The following is a 23199-nucleotide window of genomic DNA, read 5'->3' on the forward strand; positions in this document are numbered from 1 at the left end:
TACACTCTAATACTAGTTGTGACTAGAAAAATCCAGACTGAGACTGATATTTGTAAGTAAAAGATTTTTCAGACTCTTAAAAAGTTCCATGTCTATTTTCCACTGATGATAATTTTCCGTAATCTCGTCCATGACTTCTGTCGCTTTTTATTTTACTGCTTCGACAGTATCAAATACTGTTCCTTCAAAACCTGATTTGGCTTTGGGTAATAAAAAGATCACAAGGGACCAAGTCAAGTGAATAGGGTGGATGGTCTAAAACAAGGATGTCATATTTGGCTAAAAACGTCTTTATTGAGAAAGAGTATTGTGACCTGAGGAATTGTCTTGCTGGAAGATCTATGACTTCTTTTTCCACAAATCATTGTTTTATCTGTACACGCTCATGTAATCTAGTAAGGACACTGATGTAATAATTCTAATTCACTGTTTGCTCTGGTACTCAATCAATATACACAATCCCTTTGATATAAAAAAACCAATCATTATTGCCTTGAATTTCAATTTTGACATTTTTGCATTTTGCTGTGAAGAACAAAGGGATTTCCAAAACATTATTGATGTTTTATTTTGGGATCATAAGAAAAAACCACAAACTACTTTTTTATAAGTTGTAGTTGTATTTGAGTAAAATTTGCAACAATAACTAAAAATTGTACACAGAATAAAACTAATCAACAAATATTATGTTTTAAATACAATAAATTATTTGTACTAATAAAAAATAATTAAATTAGTTCAATCTATGTTTATATTATTTGTACTAATAAAAAATCAAACACTCAGAAACTTGAGGGTTTATAAAATTCCAAACGTATAAAAAATAAGTAATAAAAATTATTACAAGCCTTTGAAATTTGTACAACTATAAAAATGTAAATAAAATGAGTTTAATCTTTGTTTATGTTTATCCGCCGATTCATGAACTGCTGGATCTTCTCCTTGAAGAAGACCTACAAAACATATGGATTAATTAATAAAACTGCAAGAACTTTATACAACATACTTTTAAATCTTAAAGTAGTATACAGCCCATCTGAGAAGTATTTTTTGTGTATCAGACAAATTATTATGTCAAAAAAAAGCTGTTAGATGTCTTGCAGGTCTTTGATTCTGACAGAGCTGTAGAACAGTTTCGTTGAACTTAAAACTCTGTACAACCTTTACAACCTTAGCAATTTATGTTCAAGAGTTATTTTCCATGCATTATCCACAATTAAATCAATATATCCACCACTGCAATTCAAGTCAGAGCACAAATTTTTTCCTAGCACTCAATCGTATTGATTTTGGTGTGCCATAATGTGCTCTTATTTAAGTGCACATTTGTTTATATTATTGCTGTAACCTCTTTGTTTCCGGTTATGCAGTTCTGATAATGCTCTCCTTGAAAGCAAAAAACCTCACAAAATAAAGTTTTATTATCGGAGTGTTCGATTTTAAAATTAATGAGTAATAAATAATAGCACTACATCTGATTTGTATGATTATGTAACTAAAGAAAAACTGTCAGTTCCATATATAATTCTCAATATTTATTACCCTCAAATGGAAACGTTGGTAGATTACATTCCAACTGTGGTTTAGAAGACACTGTTGCACTGATCAAACGTACCGGGTGTCCCACATAGAGGTTTAAACGTTTGATTTTATATTACTTGCCAATTTACGCACCAAACGTTTTCGAACTCTACACAATTCATTAAATAGGTTTTTAAAATATTCTGTGAAAATTTCAGCTCTCTAGCAATTGTTGAATCAAAATGGTGGCATTTTGAAAAATTATACTTTAAAAACAGTAAAAAAAAAAAACAGTATTTTCGGTTTTGTAAAATTGTTTATTGTCATATTCTAGAGAAATAAAGCATTTCAATTAAAAAACTAGAACATAGCGTGTTAAAAAACCTACAATTACAGCCACAATTATCCAAACTGTGATTCATCAACAGCGATACACTTACAAAGAAATTCTGCGGTATCCAGAGAAATTCCTCTTCAATTGATTGTTTAAATTCCTCATGATTATTGAAGCTACAAGTATAAACTTGTTCCTTTAAGTAACCCCATAGAAAAAAAATCACGCACAGTTTTATCTGGGGATCAGGTGGCCAATCTAAAAAATCATTTCTACAACCAATCTAACGACCATGAAGGTTGTCATTTAGTAATCGCTTGACAGGATTTGCAAAATGAGGAGGAGCATCATCTTGTTGGAAGATTGCTTGATCCATTTCTAGAACCGTAAAATGAGGCAAGAAATATTCTTCAATCAAACAGCTGTTTTCAAGAATGAGCATTATTAAACAGCTGTTCTTTAAAACAGCAATTCAGTAATCTAATCAGGTAATTCAAGAAATAAATTTGTATAGAAAGCAAAATGGTAAAATTTTCAATATTTGCTTTTTGCATTTTGTTTCAACAGTTGCTAGAAAGCTGAAATTTTCATAGAATATTTTTAAAACCTATTTAATGAATTGTGTAGAGTTTGAAAATGTTCGGTGCATAAATGGGCAAATAATATAAAATCAACGTTTAAACCTCTTCTTGGGACATCCGGTATATATATGTATGCTTACCTTTAGTGTCAGGGTTTTTTCAAGGTCACCAGAAACTTGGGGTGTTTTCCACCCCACTTCCTCGCCTCCTCCACCACTTCAGCCGCAGGTTTCTCCTTGTAAATGCAGACATGGTGATCTTTCAATTGCTTTTTTGAACCAAAATGTCGGAAACCCAGTTTGAACTTTTGGCTAGAGCTGAAAAAGGAGACAAGTATTAATATCTACCTCTGTCAATTTGGTGGTGGTAAGGTGATAAGGTGATAAGATACCACTGCACTGTGTGGTGTCCTACCGACTTAACTTGACAAAACAGCATAGTTTACTTGGTTGTTTTCAGTTTCAGAAAAACTGACAAATTAAAGGAATGTTTCATGCTGACAGTTCAAAAAAAGAAAAAGAAATGTATCTACTGTGAGGTTACAAACGTAAGATCACTTACAGAATACAGAGTGTCTGTTCCTTATTAAAGTAACCCGTAATCATAATGATTAATCCATTCGCTCAATACGATATTGCTGGTTAACACATTATTGCTGTGGAATGAAACTTCTGGACATTTGCTATCGTTAATTGAAACAAAACAAAAAACAATAACACTATGTTTTTAATTCCACAATCTGTTGCTCTTCCTCCGGTAGATCACTGATCTAATATATATATACTACATATAAGATAAAGTAAACAAATCATACCAATGCATCATGATACAGAAGTCATTAATAATAACAAACGTTTTAAGTATCAACTCCATTCATATTATCTCTTAAACATGCGCTAACATTAATTATTATAATCAGAATTAAAGAACAAAGGCAAAAGTCTGCTTGTAATAACCAAATAGTACCAACTTACCAGCAACCGATACAGTAGTATACAGCGATCTTGACAGGATAAACAAGGTGGTGGCAAATCAAGAAAGGGAGGGTGATCCTTTTTCATTGGTTCACTCTGGATGATTGATTCTTAAGACCATTTTGAGACTAGAGATAGTATGCATGGAGTTGACATACACAACATTTGTTGTGATTTCTTACATGTTACAATGAATTGGTATGATTTGTTCACTCTAATCTAATTTCACTCTATATGTTAGGTTAGTTATCCACCAGAAGAAGAGATCAGACTCCAGGTTTTGAAATGTGTTGCAATTCTCCTTTCACTTAGTACTTATTGGCAAGTGTCCAAAAAAATCACGTTACCTTCCAAAACCCTCCCCGTCAAAAACAAACTTTAACCTTTAAAGCGCTGCAGAAAATTTTGCCTCTGTTCATAATCATAACCATAATACTTTATTTACATATTCAATTAGTGTGCACTTACAAAATATTTAGTTTTTGCCAAAGTTAATCTTTATCTTTTTCTTGGGAGAAGAAATAACAAACAAATTGTTGTAAAAAGTTCTACCAGCTTTACATGTAGACACAACGCATACGTGAGCATTGCATACGTTAAACCCGCATGCCTCGCCTCGCATCATAAGAAAAAAATTCTATAAAAAAAATAGCACCAATAGATAAATTAATAAAGGTTTTTTATTGATTTTCGACACGACACGCAATGTATTACAAAAGCAAACCAATGTAGGTGTTAAAAAGAATTAAAATTCTGAAATCTGAGTCGTGATAGTCAACAAAAAGAAAACACAATTTAACAATTTATATTCTCATTTAAAAGTAGAGTTGAACTTAGAAACAGACTTTTCAACTTACTTCATCAACTGTATTTTCTCCTTCTCGTTGTACTCTGTGTCTATGAAAAACATGTCCTCGTTGGAGCTCTTTTGAAAATTGGTGAGGAGCATCTCGGCAACCTGCGGTGTTACATGGCCAGTATCCTTCTTTGTCATAATTCTGCAAAGAAGAACAATTATTATAATGGTTATCTCTTTGATAAATCTTAAAAACTAGTCAGATTATGCCTGAAAACGTGTGTTTCTCTACACTGTGACAAATTGTAGGGTAGATTAAAACGTAAGTTCTACATTTACTCACAAATAACTGCGTGGGTTTTTCTTGCAAGGTATTCTTTTCTCAATGAAGTCTGGTGTTCTTCCTTCTTTAAACCAAGTAGGATTGGGCTGTAACAAACAATAATTTTAGGACCAATTGCTTATGGGAGACACAAGAAAGGTATAAAAAAGAAAGAGAAAGAATAATTACCCTTATGAAGTATGTATTATAAAAATTTAGTTTTAGAGAGCAATGTGAACAAGCCTACCTCGAAAGTTGGCAGAATTTTGATATTAACAAAAAGCTCTGTGTCTTTAGTCTGTGATAGGTTGAACCAGAGAATCATGCCATCTGAGCACTAAATCACCTCACTATTCTAAAGTGATGTATTCAGGCAATTGACATAGATAAACTGGAAAGAGAACTGGACCTAGGATTGACCCCTGAAGAGATCCCCATGGGAAATTAACATTATTTTATTACTTTTTATGTAATTGAAATCTTTAATTGCTCCACTGTCAGAATAACGTAATTTAACATTAAATTTAAACAAGAAATAGACCTTTTGCATGTCAACTGGTAGTCAACTCAAATATGTAAGCAATACTTAACTTGTGCTCGATTTGACCTAAAAATCCTGTGTTCACAACTTCTCTATTGTGTTCATATAAATTCTTTAAAGGGAATTGGAGTGTTCAAAAAACATGAATGGTTAATTTAATATAACAACTTTTATGGATAATAACTAAAAGTCTGAAGTTTCTAAGGTCTTTTAGAGGGTAAATAAGGAATTACTCTCTAGAAGCCAGAAGTTTAGTGACATTTCTGCATCATTGAGGATTTTTAAAGAGAGGTTTTGCATCCGTATTCAATTTGCCAATTTTAGGCATAATTGTTTTCAAGTGTTTCAATTTTATTTTTCTTATCTATTTTAAAAACTTTTCTGTATCTATTTTGGACGTTTTCGAGAATGTTCTTGAATTCTGTACCGATCAGGGTTTTTAATTCAATACTATTTTGGAGGAGGCTTTATTCATGAAGATGATATGCAATTCTTTTATAAGTAAAAATTTATATGCAGATGACAACATTTTACTGGCTTTCCCACTATTATGAAAAGGAGCTTTTAGAGTTAACCAAGCTCTAAAGATTTTTTAATTGTTTACTGAAACAGGGTTTTTCCAGACATTTGCCATCGTTCAGTGATAGAAATGATCGTTAGTCACCTGAGGAAGAAATCAGATTGTAGATCTCGAAATGTAGTGTTACCGATTTTTTGTATCATTGAACGATGGAGTAAATGTCCAGAAAGTCGTTACATTCATTTCATCCCACACTCACCTCTATGTAGGTACAGAATTTCTTCAACGTAGCTACAGCGTTGGCAGAGGCCTGCTGTTTGCCCTCGCGCTGAGTTGGCTTGAAGCAGGACGCTATACAGAACGGTGGCTTCTGTTTACTTCCGGCAGTCGGGTTGACCCATAACTCGCACGTCCACCCTCCTTCCTCCCTGTAACCAATTTTGTGGGATAACGAAATGGTCAGTCACCTGTGAGTTACTCATAGACATCCAACAAATGCCCCTTGAAACCCAAATTGTAGTATTTACAGAGAGATGCAAAAACAAAGTGCCATATCAAATAAAGATAGCTAAGAGAAGAGAACATTATACAAGATACTACGGGAGAATGGTTACGATACTACAATACTCAGGCTCCGAACCTGAGTGTACAAAACTTTTAATTGGACAATAGTATGAGTAGAACATAACCACACTCACTTGCTGCCATTGAACTTTAGAGACATCTGGTTTCCGGGGAAATTTGCACGTATGATGTTGACTGAATCTTGTTCAGTCATACTATTGGTTCGTGGTGGTATCATCAGAACAAACGTCTTGGCTAATTCCTTCGCATCAGCTGTTACGTCTGGAACAAGACACCAGGAAGGTAGAATCACTTAATTCCTAAAATTGCTTTATACAGAGTTTATGTGAACAGGAAATCTTTCTTCCTAGGGTTGACAGAGCGCAACTCTTCAAAAAGCCGAGGTATACAGTAATCTACACTTTGCTGTAATTTAAAGCTGCAGGTTGTTTCTGATAAAAGTCTAATTTTATTCTTCAAGTTTCGAAATATTGAGTTTAACTGCAGTTCTCCTTCTTCTTAGTGCAGCGTATGGAGTCTGATGCTGTTACAGACTTGACTGTGGAACCTGGAGTCATGATTGTCTGAAGAGATCCAAAAATGTTGGTGACAAAGAAGCTAAAAACAAACTATATACATCATTTCAACATCAGACGATGTCAACATTTCAAATGCTGCATTAAGAGGAAGGTGAACTGGAGCTAAACTCAATATTCACATTGATTTAATCCTTCCTACCATAGCTACGTTAAGTATTGAAGTGTTAACTTTGAAGCAGCATTCTAATATCAAATCCTCATCTAAGACATTGGTCTTTTTACATTTGTTACAAATAATTGTAAGGAAATGTCATTAGTATTGTTGATATTTTTGCATATTATCCTGAGATTGAGTGAAATTGAGGGCTGAAGCAGCCCTACCCTAACTCCACCTAAAAAATAGACATATTTCATTTCATTTATGATTTTAGAAAAAATATACACAGAAGATGTGATTAAAACAAGGCAATGCATGAATATGTGAGTGGCAGTTAATTTTGCATAATTATTACTATTATCTTAAAAATGGGTACCTCCATCCTTATCGATGCTCACTGACAACATATTCACCTTGTTCTTAATGATAATTTGAAGGTGAATTATCCAAGATTTAAACATGAAATGTGTTTGTATGCACATAATAGATGTTTCTGAAAATGTTAATTTTTCATCTCTAAGAGTAATTACATCGCAACTATTTTTAGCCACACACAGTTCAACAACAATGTACTGATCATTACAAGTTCAATTCTTAGTTCTGTCTTACCTCTTGTACAGTTATACTCAGTTTTTTGTGGACCTTTTTGGATTCTTGTGTGGTGAGTGTTGTATTTTGTATAATTAATTCATACAATGCGGGAAGTAAGATGCAAACGAGTTGTAACACTGTCAATTGTTTCATAAACAAACATTACCGATTATAAATGACACCAGGCTCATTATTGTACTTCATAGCTATAATGATATTAATTTTAACTGACTTTTGCCTTAATCTAAACAAGATTTGGTCCTGTACGTAGTCGGTCAGTTAAAAGGACTAATTTAATTGGCTGCTACTATACTTTATATTAGACTTATCAAAACTTAACGACCAACATTAAGTAGTAACAAAAATCTTAAAACTTAAGCTCAAAAAGCTTCAGGTAATTAATTTGTAGAAAAACTACAACACTTCCTTAAGAATAGATTTGTAATTTCACTTAAGTTTCTCTTGAGAAAATAGCCAATATCAACAAAATCCTACCTTTTGTATCCGGAACAGATTTAGACTTGTTATCATTGTCATTGTCATCATCATCATCATCGTCCTCATCATCATCATCATCCAATGTAATAATGTCCGATTGACTTTTCTTATTCACGTCCGGTTTGGGTTTGTCATCATCCAATGTGATAATCTCTGGCTGATTCTCTGCATTCCCCTTCTCCACCCTGGGTCTCTTTGGCGCAGACCCCTGGTCCACATCATCTCCTCGTACATCAGTAGCAAATCTCTCCAGAGCCCCAAGTGGAGGTTTGGATCCTACAAAACAAGACCCCTGGTCCACATCATCTCCTGGTACATCAGTAGCAAATCTCTCCGGAGCCCCAAGTGGAGGTTTGGATCCTACAAAACAAAACCATCTTAAAATCATATTTTTACAGGTTTTTTTGTTTAGTCATATGTAACCACAATATTTCACTCTGAAACTCAAGGTAGAAAGTTACAATACATTTTTTATTACAAAATACATGTACCACGAAAATATTTCACTGGCTATGAACTATTTGACCAATCATTATGATAATTTCTACGTATTTTTCCATGGAGAAGGTTTATATGCTATATCCAATGATGTAACTCGCCACCAGGCAGTGCTAAAAGATGTTTTCAAAGTGCCTGCACATTATAAACTGCAATTACGAGACAGTTGTGTATATTAAATAGCCAAACACTATTTGAAGATGCTAAGTTATAATGTATATTTGTCTTTATAATAGATTTCTGATTGAACTTAAAGCTCAATAGTTAGACCACTTTATAATAAAGTACATGTGCGTGTACAATGGCTATAAACATACACTTTTGATAGATTTCTTGATCGTGGCAACAAGGCAAACTTTGCATCAGCATTGGAAATATAATTCACTTGAACCAAAGGTACTCAAACACAGGCAAATCTTACAAAAAGCGAGCGAAGCCTTGGGAAACAGCTAGTAATGTATATTTAAAAGAGGTTGTTACATGATATGGTAAATTTGTCGTGTTTATGTTTACAATTGATTGTGTATATTTATCAACACTTTCTTCTCGAAGGGCAAAGTTGTAGTGAATGAAGACATAGTAATGTTATGTGCTGGAGCGATTTTATCGTTATTGGAAGCGATCAAGTTTTACCTAGAAACAATTTAGTTCTTTTTTGGCTTTAACCACATCAAAGACAGCTTGGAAACAGTGAATGCCTTCATGACATTCATAACTTGGAAAATCTAAATTCCTCAGAACCTTGCTCGTACTGGTAAACAATACTTATCCTGATCTGTTGTATGAAATGCAGATAACTGTTGTATGAAATGCAGATAACTGTTGTATGACAGTTTCACTGGAATTACCATTAGCTCTAAATAATCTGTTTCCACATGATCAACTGGACGATAAGTGTCAACTTTCCTGAGTGACGTTCAGGTAGGAGATATCCTCATGAAATGTAGTCTTTATTCTCTCCTTACTTACAGCATGGAATATAGTCTTTACTTTTTATTTCCAGATAATATAATTTTTTATTTAAAATAATATTATTTTGATACTTTGTTTTTGGAATATTAAACTGAATATGTTTAAGTTAACTCATTCGCTGTGACATAAAGAATGACTACAATTAACTGATGCAAAACATTTTGAAGCATTCTGTGCAGCATTTCACGATGCAGGTCCAATTGGAACCAAGTACTTTGAATGTATTAACCCATTGCGGATCAACGACGTGAGGGTGACGCGGAGCGAGGCGTGGACCAAAAGCACAATGACGTGACCCTCACGCGGATGACGTGGTACGGATGACTCATTTGTTTTGAACGCTTATCGCTGTTATATGCCTCGGAGATATTTATAGTCTGTTTTCCTGGACTGGCTTCCTATCTTATCTCTGGTACTCGTCCACAAATACTCCCCTCGTTATCGGTCAATAACGTTATTATTTGCGACAAATAGTTTGTCTAAGGCGTACAGTCGTGGCGTTCGATTTTCCTTTGCCTCGTGTGCGTGTACGTAAATAAAATGGGTGACAATTTACGATCATCTGAATTAGATAGACTATTATTAGAAATTGGAAGTGATGAAAGTGATATCGATAGTGTTATTGAGGATGGAGACGGTTCTATCACGCGTATTTGTCCACGTTTTCATAATTACGCGGATACTAATGTTGACAATTGTGGTGACTGCCCACCACATTTATCAGACCGCCGAAATCAACGATTAGAACCGGTCTTTCTGATAAGCCGCGTGCGGATGGAGGACCGGTGGTCTGATAAGGGGGAGTCTAGATTGAGTCAGGGACCAGTGAGGACGTCTGATCGGCGAGTGGCGGTGACGGAGATATTACCTGTCGCAAGTCTTATTTTTATTATTTATTTTAAGAATTGTGTGTCACACTATGGATTGATTTAATAATCAGGGGGGGGGGGTTAGGGTGCCGGAAAAAATTAATGGGGGGGTCATTGTAAATTATAAATTGTTAGTATGTTGGGACGGGTTTGGTCGTGATGGGAGGTCGGCGTGTCGGTATGTGTAAATTCGTGTCGGTATGTGTAAATTGGTGTCGGTAAGTGTGGATTTATCTTTGGCGGTTATTGAATTGTTTTAACGATTTACTTTTAGTGTTTGGTCCTTAAATTACAACTTAAAATTCTTATCAAAACTGGAGGAGAATATTGTGTAATTAGGATTATGGTCGCTCCACGGTCTTCATCGTGCAGGCGGGTACAAGCCTAGTCCTGCGCGGTGACGCCACGCCTGTAGACATTTTAAAGCAACAATTTGTAGCTCTATTGAAATGCATTCGACGTCTATGTCCAAATTTACACATTCTAATCTCTCAGCTTCCGGTTTATCCTCGTATTCAACGGTGCAATCACACAGTTTAATAAATTAAATGCCTTCAACCAGTTTTTTATCTTCATTGAAGTCGGTAAACAACACTATTGTTCCTACTCCCACAGTCATTTATAATCGAAAGTTATTCCATAAATTTTACCCACATTCGGACAGACTAGACAGCGTACATTTTAACAATGAAGGGTTTTTCTACTTTTAAACAATGTTATTGAAAGATATATTAAAAAAAAAACTCTTGAAACCAGTTATTAAAAACCAGCTAAAATAGAAATATAGACTTGTTATTTTAAAACTGAATTAAATGTTTCATAGGTTTAATATACAGACTGTTGTTTATGTTTTCTGTAAAAAAAAAATACTTTAATGCCAGTAAGTAATAATAAAGGGTATCCATAAGATAAAATATGATGCATATATAAGCCTTAAGTAATAATATTACTGGATATAATAATCTTTTTTCTATCCAATTGAATATACGCTTAAATAATTGGCCACTATAATAAAATTGAACTATCAAATGAAGCACTCAATTATTGCAGTAATTAATTTAATAACAAATATATAAGTAAAAGTGAAACATACAACAATATTAATTGGTAAACCCCCTTATGGTTTACAATGGTACTGAATACCCCTCCATCTTTACATAATAAATAGTATTGTGATATTAGTATTGATATAATTTAGTAATTGATATAATTTATTTATATTGAGTCAAGCATTAAATAAGATGTTAGAGTGCGAAGATATCCTCAAAGAAGACGTTAGTGTCACTGATCCACCGTATGAAATGGGAAAAACGCCCTAAAGGACTGGCTTGGGTAAATCTATTAAATGCATCTCAGGCCAAAGAACAGTGCTTATGTTGGGGAATAACTCCAGCACCTAAATTAGAGAACAATCGTGTTCTACTAAAAGAGCGTATCAGTGGAGCCAACTGTCAAGCCAACTGTTCTTAATCCAACAGAGTCGTCTACTAGCCATACAACCACAGACATTCAGAGTCCCGTAACCGATTGGATGCAAATAGTCCACACAACGGCAACCGCTGTGGGAAACCAAATTGCGTCAGCCTTGTCGCAGATGCAGGGGACTTCACCGTCACCCTCGACATCACGCGCAATGTTGCCCCTCTGTGTTAACTGATTTAATTACAGATTTACCATCGCTTGATGGAATAGTTATTAGAAAACTACTCGATTTTGTTATAAAATTTAGGGAAATTTTGATGCTAAATTTAGCTAATCCAGACAGCGTCATATTAGCAATTTTACCTAAAACTACAGGTCAATTAAGAAAATATCTGGCTACAAGCTATTTCATCAAAACAGAATCCGGAAAGTCTAATTACCACCGTACTCGATACTTTTCTGCCTACTAGAGCTCGTCAACAGGCCACGGTCGAACTTATATATAGAATCCAGAAACCAAATGAAACACTGGTTAGTTTTATCAATGATATCAGACCGTTAGCAGAATTGCTTATTACCGGCTATTTCACCCCAGGAGATGCTTGAAATTGTCATTACAGGAATTAACCCTCAAACCAGAGCTCGATTAGCGGGTTTTCCGGCTCCAGCCACCATTTCTGATTGTTGAGCTTAGCCCCCCGATTACAAGTAATTCAAAATACGGAAAACCGGTTCACCACAAGATTTAAATTCACCGGAGTATTATCAACAAACTGGACCACAGGTCCATGGTGGACGTCAACTAAACCAATCTTATAGACAAATAGGGAGAGGCAATGTAACTTAAAATCGATATCCTATACAAGATCAGCAAAATAGTTTTCATAACCGCCGCAGTCAATCGGGATAATTTACTCAACATAGACCTCCTTTTCAAAATATGAATACAAACAATAGGAATCAACTATATAATCGATTCTCCAGAAATCAATCTCAACGTGGGTTTTTTAAAACTACAAAAGAGGGTTCTAATGGGCGGAGAATCCCCTCTTCTAACTTTAACCGCCCGTTTTGATAAAATCAAGCCAGCAGTGAAGACCACCTTTCACCAAGTCGGCTCAAGCTCCTTCTTTCCCGGGAGTTCAGTTTTGTACAGTTTCCTTTGACTTTTCGCAAGTTAATCATTAATTCTTTGGTAGATTCGGGTTCTTCATTCTCCATTATATCGAATGCCTGTTTTCAGAATTTAAAGAATATACCAATGGTGATAAAATCTGTTTCAACCATACATGAGTCAGCCATTTCAGCCTCGGGACAAAATATAATATTTAATTTAAAGGTTATATTACACTTCAAAATTTCAAACTTGTTCTTGGGATTTTCCTTTTCTTGTCGCCTCAGAAATTACCAATGCCAATTATTCTGGGCTGTGACTTTCTAACTAAAACTAGGGTGATCATTAATATGGCAAATAAAACATTAACTTTTCCATATGGCACTCCTTCGGTCATGTATCTCGCTCAATCAGCTGAATTACCAAGTACAACAATATGTCCAATTAAGTTAGGGGAAAACCTCTCATCTGATCAAGCGGACCAACTGTTAGGACTAGTAAATGAGTTTTCCGCAGAAACAATTACTACTAAATTAGGCCGTACAAATTTGGTCGAATATCAAATCAAATTAAATTCTGATACAATCGTTAGAAATAGGCCCTATCAGTTTGCTCCACCTAAAAATGGAGGCAATCAAGGAACATGTGGATCATTTATTGGGCCAACGGAGTGATTAGACCATCAATGTCTCCCTATGCGTCGCCAGCATTTTTAGTACCAAAAAAAGGCGGAAAAACGCGCATGGTAATTAAACTATAGACAGCTTAACTCATTAATAGATCTTGAGGCAACTCCCATGCCAACTATAGAATCTGCTTTCCAGCACTTAGGGCAAGCTACTTTCTTTAGTTTGGTGGATTTAAATCAGGCATATTTACAGGTCCCTTTACAAGAGAACTCAAAGAAATAATACAGCTTTTGTTCTACCTTTCGGGCAATTTTGAGTACAAATTTTCTGCCTTTCGGTCTTGCAAACCGGCTCTCAAGTCCTAACACGTTTAATTGATCAATTTTTTGGAGATATAAAATACAAATATGTGTTCAATTTTTTCGATGATTTGTGCATATACACAAACGGTACTTTTGATCAGCACTTGTGCCATCTCCGAGAAGTCATAAATCGGCTAAAGCAGGCAGGATTAACCATCAATCCAGATAAAATGACCCTGGCAGCAAATCACATCCAATTTTTTAGGTCACACATTTGCCAATCATACCGTGACGATTCACACGGATAGGTGCAAGCCAATAGTTGAGGTTCCCCCCGCTCCTAAAAACTTGAAACAGCTAAATAGATCTTTGGGTATGACAGCCTTTTATTCTAAATTCATTAAATCATTTGCAAAAATAGCGCAACCACTTAATAGTCTAAAGAAGAAAGGTGTAAAATTTACCTGGGGGCTTGAACAACAATCCGCATTCGAAAAACTTTAAAAACAGCCTTGACATCAAATGCAGTTTTGAAAATGCCGGATTTTAATCGATCTTTTGTTTTACAAACCGATGCATCAACCTCCGCCTAGGTGCTTCACTCAGCCAAGAATATAATGGCAACTTGATGCCAGTGGCATTTGCTTCGCGACCACTAAACAAGCATGAGCAAAATTATGACACTCTTCAACTTGAATGCCTGGCTGTTGTCTTTGCCTTTTCCAAATTCCAACAGTATCTTGAACATAGGGAATTCCTTTTGCAGACGGATTGCTCGGCATTATCCTGGCTTTTTAAACCCACCCACGTCAAGTTGGAAAAATTTCTCGCTGGATTACATTTATAAATTTGTTTAAATTTCAAGTACAACATATCAAAGGATCGGATAATGTAGTTGCTGATTGTTTATCGCGCCTGTTCGAAAACAGTGAACCAACTGAAGTGCACGCAAATAATTCATCGGAAAAGCCATCCACCTTACCACAAGTGGCACTCTTGGCAGGATTCCCAGAAATGTTTAAAGATATTGGTACTCATCAACGTGAAGACCCTGATCTCTTAAAGATTATAAAGTCGAGTAATAGGCCACTAACTATCAACTTAGTCAGGGAGTGTTGATGTACAAAATATCGGACAGACATACACCTAGAGTGGTATTACCTTACAAACTCATCGATATGGTTATTAAATATTATCATGAGTCCCCAACTGCAGCTCACTTGGGCATTAAAAAGAACACAAAAGCGTATTCTTAAAATATTTTGGGCCCAAAAACTTGATACAATAATAGCAGACCGAGTAAGATCATGTCAAATTTGTCAACGTTCCAAGCAGGCTCAAAACTCTAGAGTGGGTAAACTTGCATCGGAAGTAGTTACAAGACCTTTTGAAAAGATATTCATAGATCACATTGGTAAACTTCCTAGATCAAAAACAAAGGCAACCAAATATCTGTTGACGGTAGTTGATGCGTTTCTCCAAGTTTGTTATTCTGTTACCAGCTAGAAATGCTAACAGCAAAAACTACAGTGGATATTTTGTCTAAAAACGTTTTTTCTCTTTTTGGGTTCCCAAAATTTTTAGTTTCAGATAACGTATCCCAGTTTAAATCTAGACATATGGCAGACATGTGTATGACTTACGGTAATCCAACATATTTACACTTCTGCTTACTACCCGAATCCTAGTCATGCTGAGCGGGTTAATAAAAATCTTAAGGTGGCACTACGAATTTTTCACGGACATAACCACAAGACTTGGGATGAGAACATTCACTGGCTGCAGGTAGCTTTTAACTCAGCATCACATGAAAGCACTAAAGCAACTCCAGCTAGCGTATTTTCTAGGCCGGGAAATACAGCATCCACTCGAATTGGCATGGAATCTCGATTCATTACTGGCGCAAGAAAACCGCTACAAACAATGCAACAGCGTTTGGGACAATGCACTCTCAAACTTAAAAAAAAGCTAGGTCAATTAGGGAACGCTTATACAACGCTGGTAGGACAACTACCCACATCTCACAGGGTGACTGGGTTATGTTTCGAAATAATCCAATTAGTAAAGCTGCTGAGAACATCAAACAGTAAACTGCTCCCCCTGTGGTCCAAACCTTGTGTGGTGGAATGCTTTACATCACCTGTCACAGCTAGACTCTCGTCAATCCTACAAATGGGAAGTTTATAAGAAAGGCTCATATATCTCAATTAAAGAAGTTTTTCATGCCCTAAATATTAAGTCCGTGGTAAGCGACCATATTCCTACACAATTCTCCCTAGGTGATATTAGTTCAATGTATCTTTTCCTCTTCTTTCACACTCTAACATTCTTCTTACACATTATTACACTTTTGGGTCCTCTGTTAGCGGCTGCTTGCACGGCTGCTGAGTCTGAGGGAGTTTTCTATGAGGGCTTCCCTACAGTGGTCTGTGGTTTGATCGTTGGTGGAGTATCTAAATATACACTTTGAACACACTATGGAGATGAAGTCTGAGTTTCCTCGGTTGGTGGGTTCTTTGTATATTGTAATTTTTTTTCATAAATTCTTTCTATATTGCAATTTTACGTAGCTTTTGGGTAAAATAATCTATGGTAAAGATGCATTTTTTTTATTATATTTTTAGTGCGCATCCTTTTACCGGATTGCTTATCAACCAGGAAATGCATAGATTCTTTTGAACATGTTGATCACATGGTCAAATTAATTTTTTTCTTCCTCCATAGATATACACAATCAGACAAGAAGAAAATCTACACATCTCTATTCTATCCTTACTTTTACTAACAACTAACGTCTTACCAAAATGTAGGGAAATCTGTAGGAGTCATATTGTACAAAAACTAAAAATACTTTTGTGCTATTTTGTGTAATTTATGTTGTAATATATGTTGTGTTTAGGATTTGATTTTAGTTATGTTGAACAGATAGGTTTATCCTGTCTTAAACTATTCAGAACGAGTTACGAATATAAACATGATAAACGCATTAATCGTATGAAATACAATAATCGTTATTACTCGTAGCATCGTATGCTGCTCGTATGTGTGTTGTGTGTGAATTTTTGCAAATTTAATGTGATCAAACGAACATTAAGTTAAGTTGCAATATCTATGTTTTTCTAAATAATTAAATGTTATTTATTGCTAGATATATATAACACCGTCTACATTCTACGTGAATTTTGTGCAAGCGAATATATGAGTTAGGTGTTGATTGTAAATGGGTATATTTTAAAAATACCTTTCCTTGTCATTTCACTATTATATCTTAATGTATGTTTTCCTTGTTAGGGATACCTTTGTTATTTGTGTGCTTATTTATATATTCGTGTATCCGACCTTTAATCGTAAAGTGGATCTATTTTTTTTGTATAACGGAGCTATTTTTGGATATCGCATAAGCAAGTTATGATCCAGCCGGACGACCATCCCCAAAATTTTTCGCCGTATATTTACGCACCTTAGCTTTGCGGGAACATGGGCAATGTCACACACTAATTTAAATATACTACCTCATTACTAAAAAATACTACAATACTTCGCCACACGACACGTCAAAATCCTATCATATTCCAATTAATTCCTAATTTAAGAATATGTGAATATTTGTAAATACGCGCAATGTGTATTCCGAGCACTTTCCACATAAATTAATCCTTACCAAATTCTCCACCCTGAACAATGGCCATTGGATAACTGAAAGCTATACATACCATGTGAAAGAAACAGTGTTGTCACTGCAATTGCAAATGAAGTCATCAGGATCAAGAACGGCAACATCTAAAGAAGAGACGTACCACAGTGCAAGCACCAAAACACATTACCTCAAAAAACTCTCGTCTCTGGAAGAAGACACTATCTTCACTAGAAGTATCGCTAAAACCCACAGGACTGTATACGCACATCGACTGCAAGCAGAACAAAGACAACCTATAAGGTCGCCAAAAAACCAGGCGCGTAAACCACTCTCTCTCCGCACGGAATCCACATGCAATTTTATTTTCAGGATGACCAGAATTCAATCCTAAATCCCTCACATACACTACACAATCACATAACAACTTTCTGATTGTATCGAAACTCTTTCCTGTTCGGGGGGGTGGGTGTGTGACATTTTTCCCGTTGTTTTAGAATATATACAAAATATTAACGGTAGGTGCGATCGCCTATTCGGTCAATACTTGAAGGGTGACTAGTACAAGAGTAGACCAACAGTTGGATTTGGTTCCATCATTATTTATTAATACGTAATTGGTCCTCCTGTCGTCACCCGCTCTTCGATTGGTGGAGAGCATCCAATATTTTTTTGGATATTCCAAATTGAAATTTTTATTTAACTATAATGTTTCTTCCTTCCCCACTTCCTCTCCATTTTTTTCCTTTAGGGGGGGAGATTGTGGTGACTGCCCACCACATTTATCAGACCGCCGAATCAACGATTAGAACCGGTCTTTTCTGATAAGCCGCGTGCGGATGGAGGACCGGTGGTCTGATAAGGGGGAGTCTAGATTGAGTCAGGGACCAGTGAGGACGTCTGATCGGCGAGTGGCGGTGACGGAGATATTACCTGTCGCAAGTCTTATTTTTTATTATTTATTTTAAGAATTGTGTGTCACACTATGGATTGATTTAATAATCAGGGGGGGGGGGGTTAGGTGCCGGAAAATTATAGGGGGGTCATTGTAAATTATAAATTGTTAGTATGTTGGGACGGGTTTTTGGTCGTGATGGGAGGTCGGCGTGTCGGTATGTGTAAATTCGTGTCGGTATGTGTAAATTGGTGTCGGTAAGTGTGGATTATCTTTTGGCGGTTATTGAAATTGTTTTACGATTTACTTTTAGTGTTTGGTCCTTAAATTACAACTTAAAATTCTTAATCAAAGCTGGCAGGAGAATATTGTGTAATTAGGATTATGGTCGCTCCACGGTCTTCATCGTGCAGGCGGGTACAAGCCTAGTCCCTGCGCGGTGACACGTTGCTTCCAAAAAATCCATCCCAATCGTCACACACAGTGACGAGCGGGCTATCACACTAAAATCCACTACTAAGACAAAAGACAGTCTCAATACAGTGTAAATATTTTGTAAATATTAGATTAGTTGTTTCTTGAAGTGACAGTATTATTACAACATTTTTTTATTCTGTAAAACATTTGATCCGTCCTACAATCAAGCAGCTACAACACGCAAAAAACGTTAGTAAAAATGTTACGTACCTGTATTTTTACATTTTTTTTAGTATAATATACTTGTTTAATATGATCTGTATAATGTTTATATAACATAAATAACAACATAAACAAACAAAACATGTATAATTAGCGAGCGCGCTAAGCAGGCAGGTAGGCGTGCAACCACTGCGGGTGCTGCGTTGTAATACGGATTAATTCGTACTCTAAGGCCCGCGCGCGCGCCGTTTTCACGATCCGCAATGGGTTAACCTGATTGTGAAGCAACATACCCTAATAATATCACTACAAAAGATCATGATTACAATACAAGACAGAGAGACAGACTTACGTATCCAATCCATAGAACTAAATTATTTGAAATGTCCCCTTATTACAAAGGACTAAAATTTTACAATACAATTCCAATTTCTCTTTCCTCTTTGCCTCTAGAAAAGTTCTCTATAAAATTAAAAAAATATCTTAATAAAGAACGAATATTATTCAGAAAATTATTTTCTAATTGATGCAACCTTCATTGAATAAATTACTCCCCAACCCTTCCAAAACTTTTAATGTGTATATTTATTTTATTAAGGAGAGGTTGATCCCCTTTTAAGCCTTATTCTGTCCTGTCCTCATGAGCCACTGGCCTGTGCGAGGATCTTATCAAACAGAATAAGGGGGAGAGTCGATACAGTACAAGGTCGATGACACTGATAAAAAGTGCTTCGGTCACAGACAGGATTTGAACCTGCGCTATCTCTAACTCAGACCCAAAGTCCAACGTCTTAGACCGTTTTGTGTGATTAATAATGATTATTTAATTGATGAATTATTAATTATGTTTATAAATTGGTTTTTTCTTTTCAGATAAGTATATTTTAAGTTATATTGACGAGTCACCTGATCATTATAGACTTTATCTACTACAATTATTAATGTTAAGTAACAATAAATTTTTGATTACTGACCCTTAGCTTTAGCTCCTGCAGCGTCTTGCGCTCCCACAAACGTCCTCTTCAGTCTGCCTTTCCTAGACTCTCTGAACTCCTCCGCCACCTCCTTGGCCAGTCTATTGACCAGCTCCATTGTCTTGTGGGGGTATCTGCCAGACACATCACGTTAGGAAGGTGACAAGTCTACTGACAATTAACCTTATTCTACAAAACTTACATCTTTATTCGGGTCATTCCATATGAAATCAACAAACTACAATAAAAAAATCTACTTGACCACCTCAGAATTTGATGAAATTTGTTATGAAATTTCCAATTTTATGAAAATATCTCAAACGTTTTAATTTACAGGTATGTAAATTTTCTCAACATCGACCAAAATAATAATATAATACATACATAGTATTTATTGCATTTTCACAAGACTTGTAAAATACCCTTTCTTAAATTATTATTTGACTATAACCACATCAGCCTACCACTTTTGAGAATCAATACCAAAAAATATTAACTATTTATAGCATTTTTTTAAATTTCCAAAAATGCACTTTTTGAAAAAATACAAATTTTGAATTTGATTTTCCAGAAGCTTTTTTTTAACAAAGTATGTTGTGTTGTACATCAACAGAAAGAGTATTTAAACTTGAGTAAAATGATAACACCTCCATATGTCCAGCTCAGTTAGGAGAAATGTTATGGTGATTTCAAAACATGTTGGTTGCTTTTATTATGGTCGATCTGAGAAACTTTACATAGCTATAACTTAGAAACCGTTTGGGATATTTGGAGAAAAGTTGGCAATTTTGCTAATATATATGAGGAAGACAACCTTCATACCAAATTTCATCAAATTTGTAGGTGGTCAGGTTTATAATACCCTGATGTTCATTTGTAAATGGGGGTAAACACAAAAACATAATGGAATCCTCAATAAACTAACAACAAAAACAATAATTACAAAAAGATTTATAGAAAATATTAAAGAAGAACTACATAATTTTAATCAATACAGAAATTGACTTTGTTGTATTTTGAAATTTATATTTAAACCTTTTACGCATTTACATATAATAGAATACTAGAAAGTCACTTACCAAACACAACTGTTACTGTTTTTCTGAAGTGTGATTTGTAGCAAGTTATGTATTGTTTGAATTTTTATGGTATAACTGTTCTAAGAAAAGCTTTAATGAAAATCACATTATGGTACACAAGTGAACTCTGCCAGTTTGAGGATTAAGTAAGTGAACAAATCAAAACATGAATATACCCATAATTTAATTCAATAGGATATTCAACGGATGTTTCATACTTTCTATTTCTCATGCATAGCATAGGTACCATAAATGAGGGGGCTAGTACTCCATTAGCAGCTTCCACAGAGGTCTGTCATTGTGTTTCAAGTTCACTGGTTTAAATTATAAATATAACAAAGTCTTTGGTTTGAACAAAACATTTTCAGTAGCTTGACAGTACTCTAAAGATTCAATGCTTTTAATGTTGTTGTACAAAATTTTTAACTTTATGGTGGCAGTTTTTTCAAAGTTATATTGTGTATGTATTTCATATGTATATATCAACTAGACTGTACGTATTTTTATGAACATTTTAAGAAAATTTCACTTACATAATTGAAACCGTACATTTTGACTAGCTACGTAAAAAGCAGTAGGACCTATTTACAATTTGAAATGGCAAAAAGGAAAATTGCAAAAAACTACAGACAAATTCCCTTGTAGAGATCCTCAGAAAGATATATATATTAGTGAGAGTTGCTAATTTAACTTAATAATGCCTACCTGCAACCCAGGAACTCCATATTGAAGAACACCTGGGTGAGACATACAAGCCGATCTTCTGGATACTTCTCCTTATGGGCAACCATGAACTGTCTCCGCAGACCCCAGTGTTCATCAGACTCGTGTTCGATTCTGTAACGGTCCACATCCCAGCTGGTGTTGAACATCACAACTTTCAGACAGACCTTGCTGCAAAAGTGATTTACTGGATACAATTTAGTATAAATATGTTGTAATATATAAAATAGTTTGAAAGAATAATAGGATTTCTGACATTTGCCATCTTTATAACAATACATTTCAAGGATTTAAATCTATCCTCTTTGTCAAGTGAAGAGACAATTAGTACATAAAAGTTAGAATGTGCAGAAATTGATTGCCACTAAAAAAAGAGATAAGAAATGAAACATTCTCTAAAACTGCTTGTAGTCCAGACAGGAAAAATTAACCCAGGCATTGTCACAGTACAGAATGCAATTCCAGAGCACAAATACTCATCACACCAGCACATGTGAAAGTGGGATACTCCTTTCAATTTGTTTTATATAGCTTAAACTTATAGAAATCAGTAAACACCTTGAATTAAAAATTTTAAATATACAAATTATCCGGGTTTTTATGCCGACCAAGAAAATGTATATTTTTATAATACAGAACAAAGACAACATCAAACTAAAAAGAACAGAATGCAATTGACTTGAACAGCAATAGTTGTAAAGATTGCACAGCACGTTAACATCTTTAGCTTTTAAGTGGCCAGTAACAATATAAAGAATTGTAACATTATAAAATTGAGTTCGTTAAAAGAAAGTATGGAATCTGCTGATTATATTTATATAACTTTCATTATGATTTGAATGCAGATTGTTCAAAAGATGACTTTGTTAGCAGGTTATGATTAATCTGTCACAAATTGCTACCCTGCCAGTTCACAACACGAAAAAAGCATTGTACATAATGACTGGGTTAATTGTTATGTAATTTATGTATTGTTCAACTTTTTAATTAGATTGTAAATAAAAGAATTCTACGAACATTATCTCTAACCGATCCTAAAACATTCCGAAACAACTGTTTTCTCTTAGTTGAACTTTATTTTGAACACTTTTCAGTTAGCCTATACCAAGTTGTTGGTTATGGAATTGCAATGTTGATTAAATTTGTCCACATACTCTGTTTCAAATGCCTATTTACCTCAAAATCATCTAGGCCTATTAGCATCTTTTGCTGGTCTAGTCTATATCTGCGATTTCAAACTGAACATAACCTACATAATTAACTTAAAACTTTAGACCTATAAATAAGTTTTAAAAAATTTTCAAAAAGAATGTCTAAGGTTAGAACATCATACTTACTTTTCTTCAAAAGATAATTAACCTCCTCACAACTTTAAAGATTTATCTTCATATAATAAATCAACGATTCTACTTTTTGTTTACCGATCCAATCCAACATCTGCACCGTGCACCACAATAATATAACAAACAATGAAATGAATGACACGAAGACGAAAGCCGGCACCTTACTCA

The 23199-nt window shown here is 35.0% G+C and overlaps 1 protein-coding gene across 1 annotated transcript; it reads right to left on the reverse strand.

The window, feature by feature from the left end:
* Window positions 1-597: 597 nt before the first annotated feature.
* LOC124366275 lies at window positions 598-23199 on the reverse strand. Its single transcript, XM_046822682.1, has 10 exons — window positions 23026-23199; window positions 21671-21859; window positions 19887-20020; window positions 7936-8298; window positions 6288-6435; window positions 5849-6017; window positions 4550-4635; window positions 4268-4408; window positions 2577-2753; window positions 598-953 (listed from the first exon to the last, which is right to left on the reverse strand). Exons 2-9 carry the CDS (start codon window positions 21835-21837, stop codon window positions 2585-2587), a joined length of 1377 nt encoding a protein of 458 aa, XP_046678638.1. The 5' UTR covers window positions 21838-21859; window positions 23026-23199; the 3' UTR covers window positions 598-953; window positions 2577-2584.

Source organism: Homalodisca vitripennis, chromosome 7 (genome assembly GCF_021130785.1).
Source record: "Homalodisca vitripennis isolate AUS2020 chromosome 7, UT_GWSS_2.1, whole genome shotgun sequence".
Taxonomy (NCBI): Eukaryota; Metazoa; Arthropoda; class Insecta; order Hemiptera; family Cicadellidae; genus Homalodisca; species Homalodisca vitripennis.

Coding starts and splice junctions, on each gene's coding strand:
- LOC124366275 (XM_046822682.1), bottom strand. CDS start 21,837: ATGTTCAACACCAGCTGGGATGTGGACCGTTACAGAATCGAACACGAG. Junction 6,018..6,287: donor CTAAAGTTCAATGGCAGCAA/GTGAGTGTGGTT, acceptor AATTGGTTACAG/GGAGGAAGGAGGGTGGACGT. Junction 2,754..4,267: donor GAGAAAATACAGTTGATGAA/GTAAGTTGAAAA, acceptor CTCCTTTTTCAG/CTCTAGCCAAAAGTTCAAAC.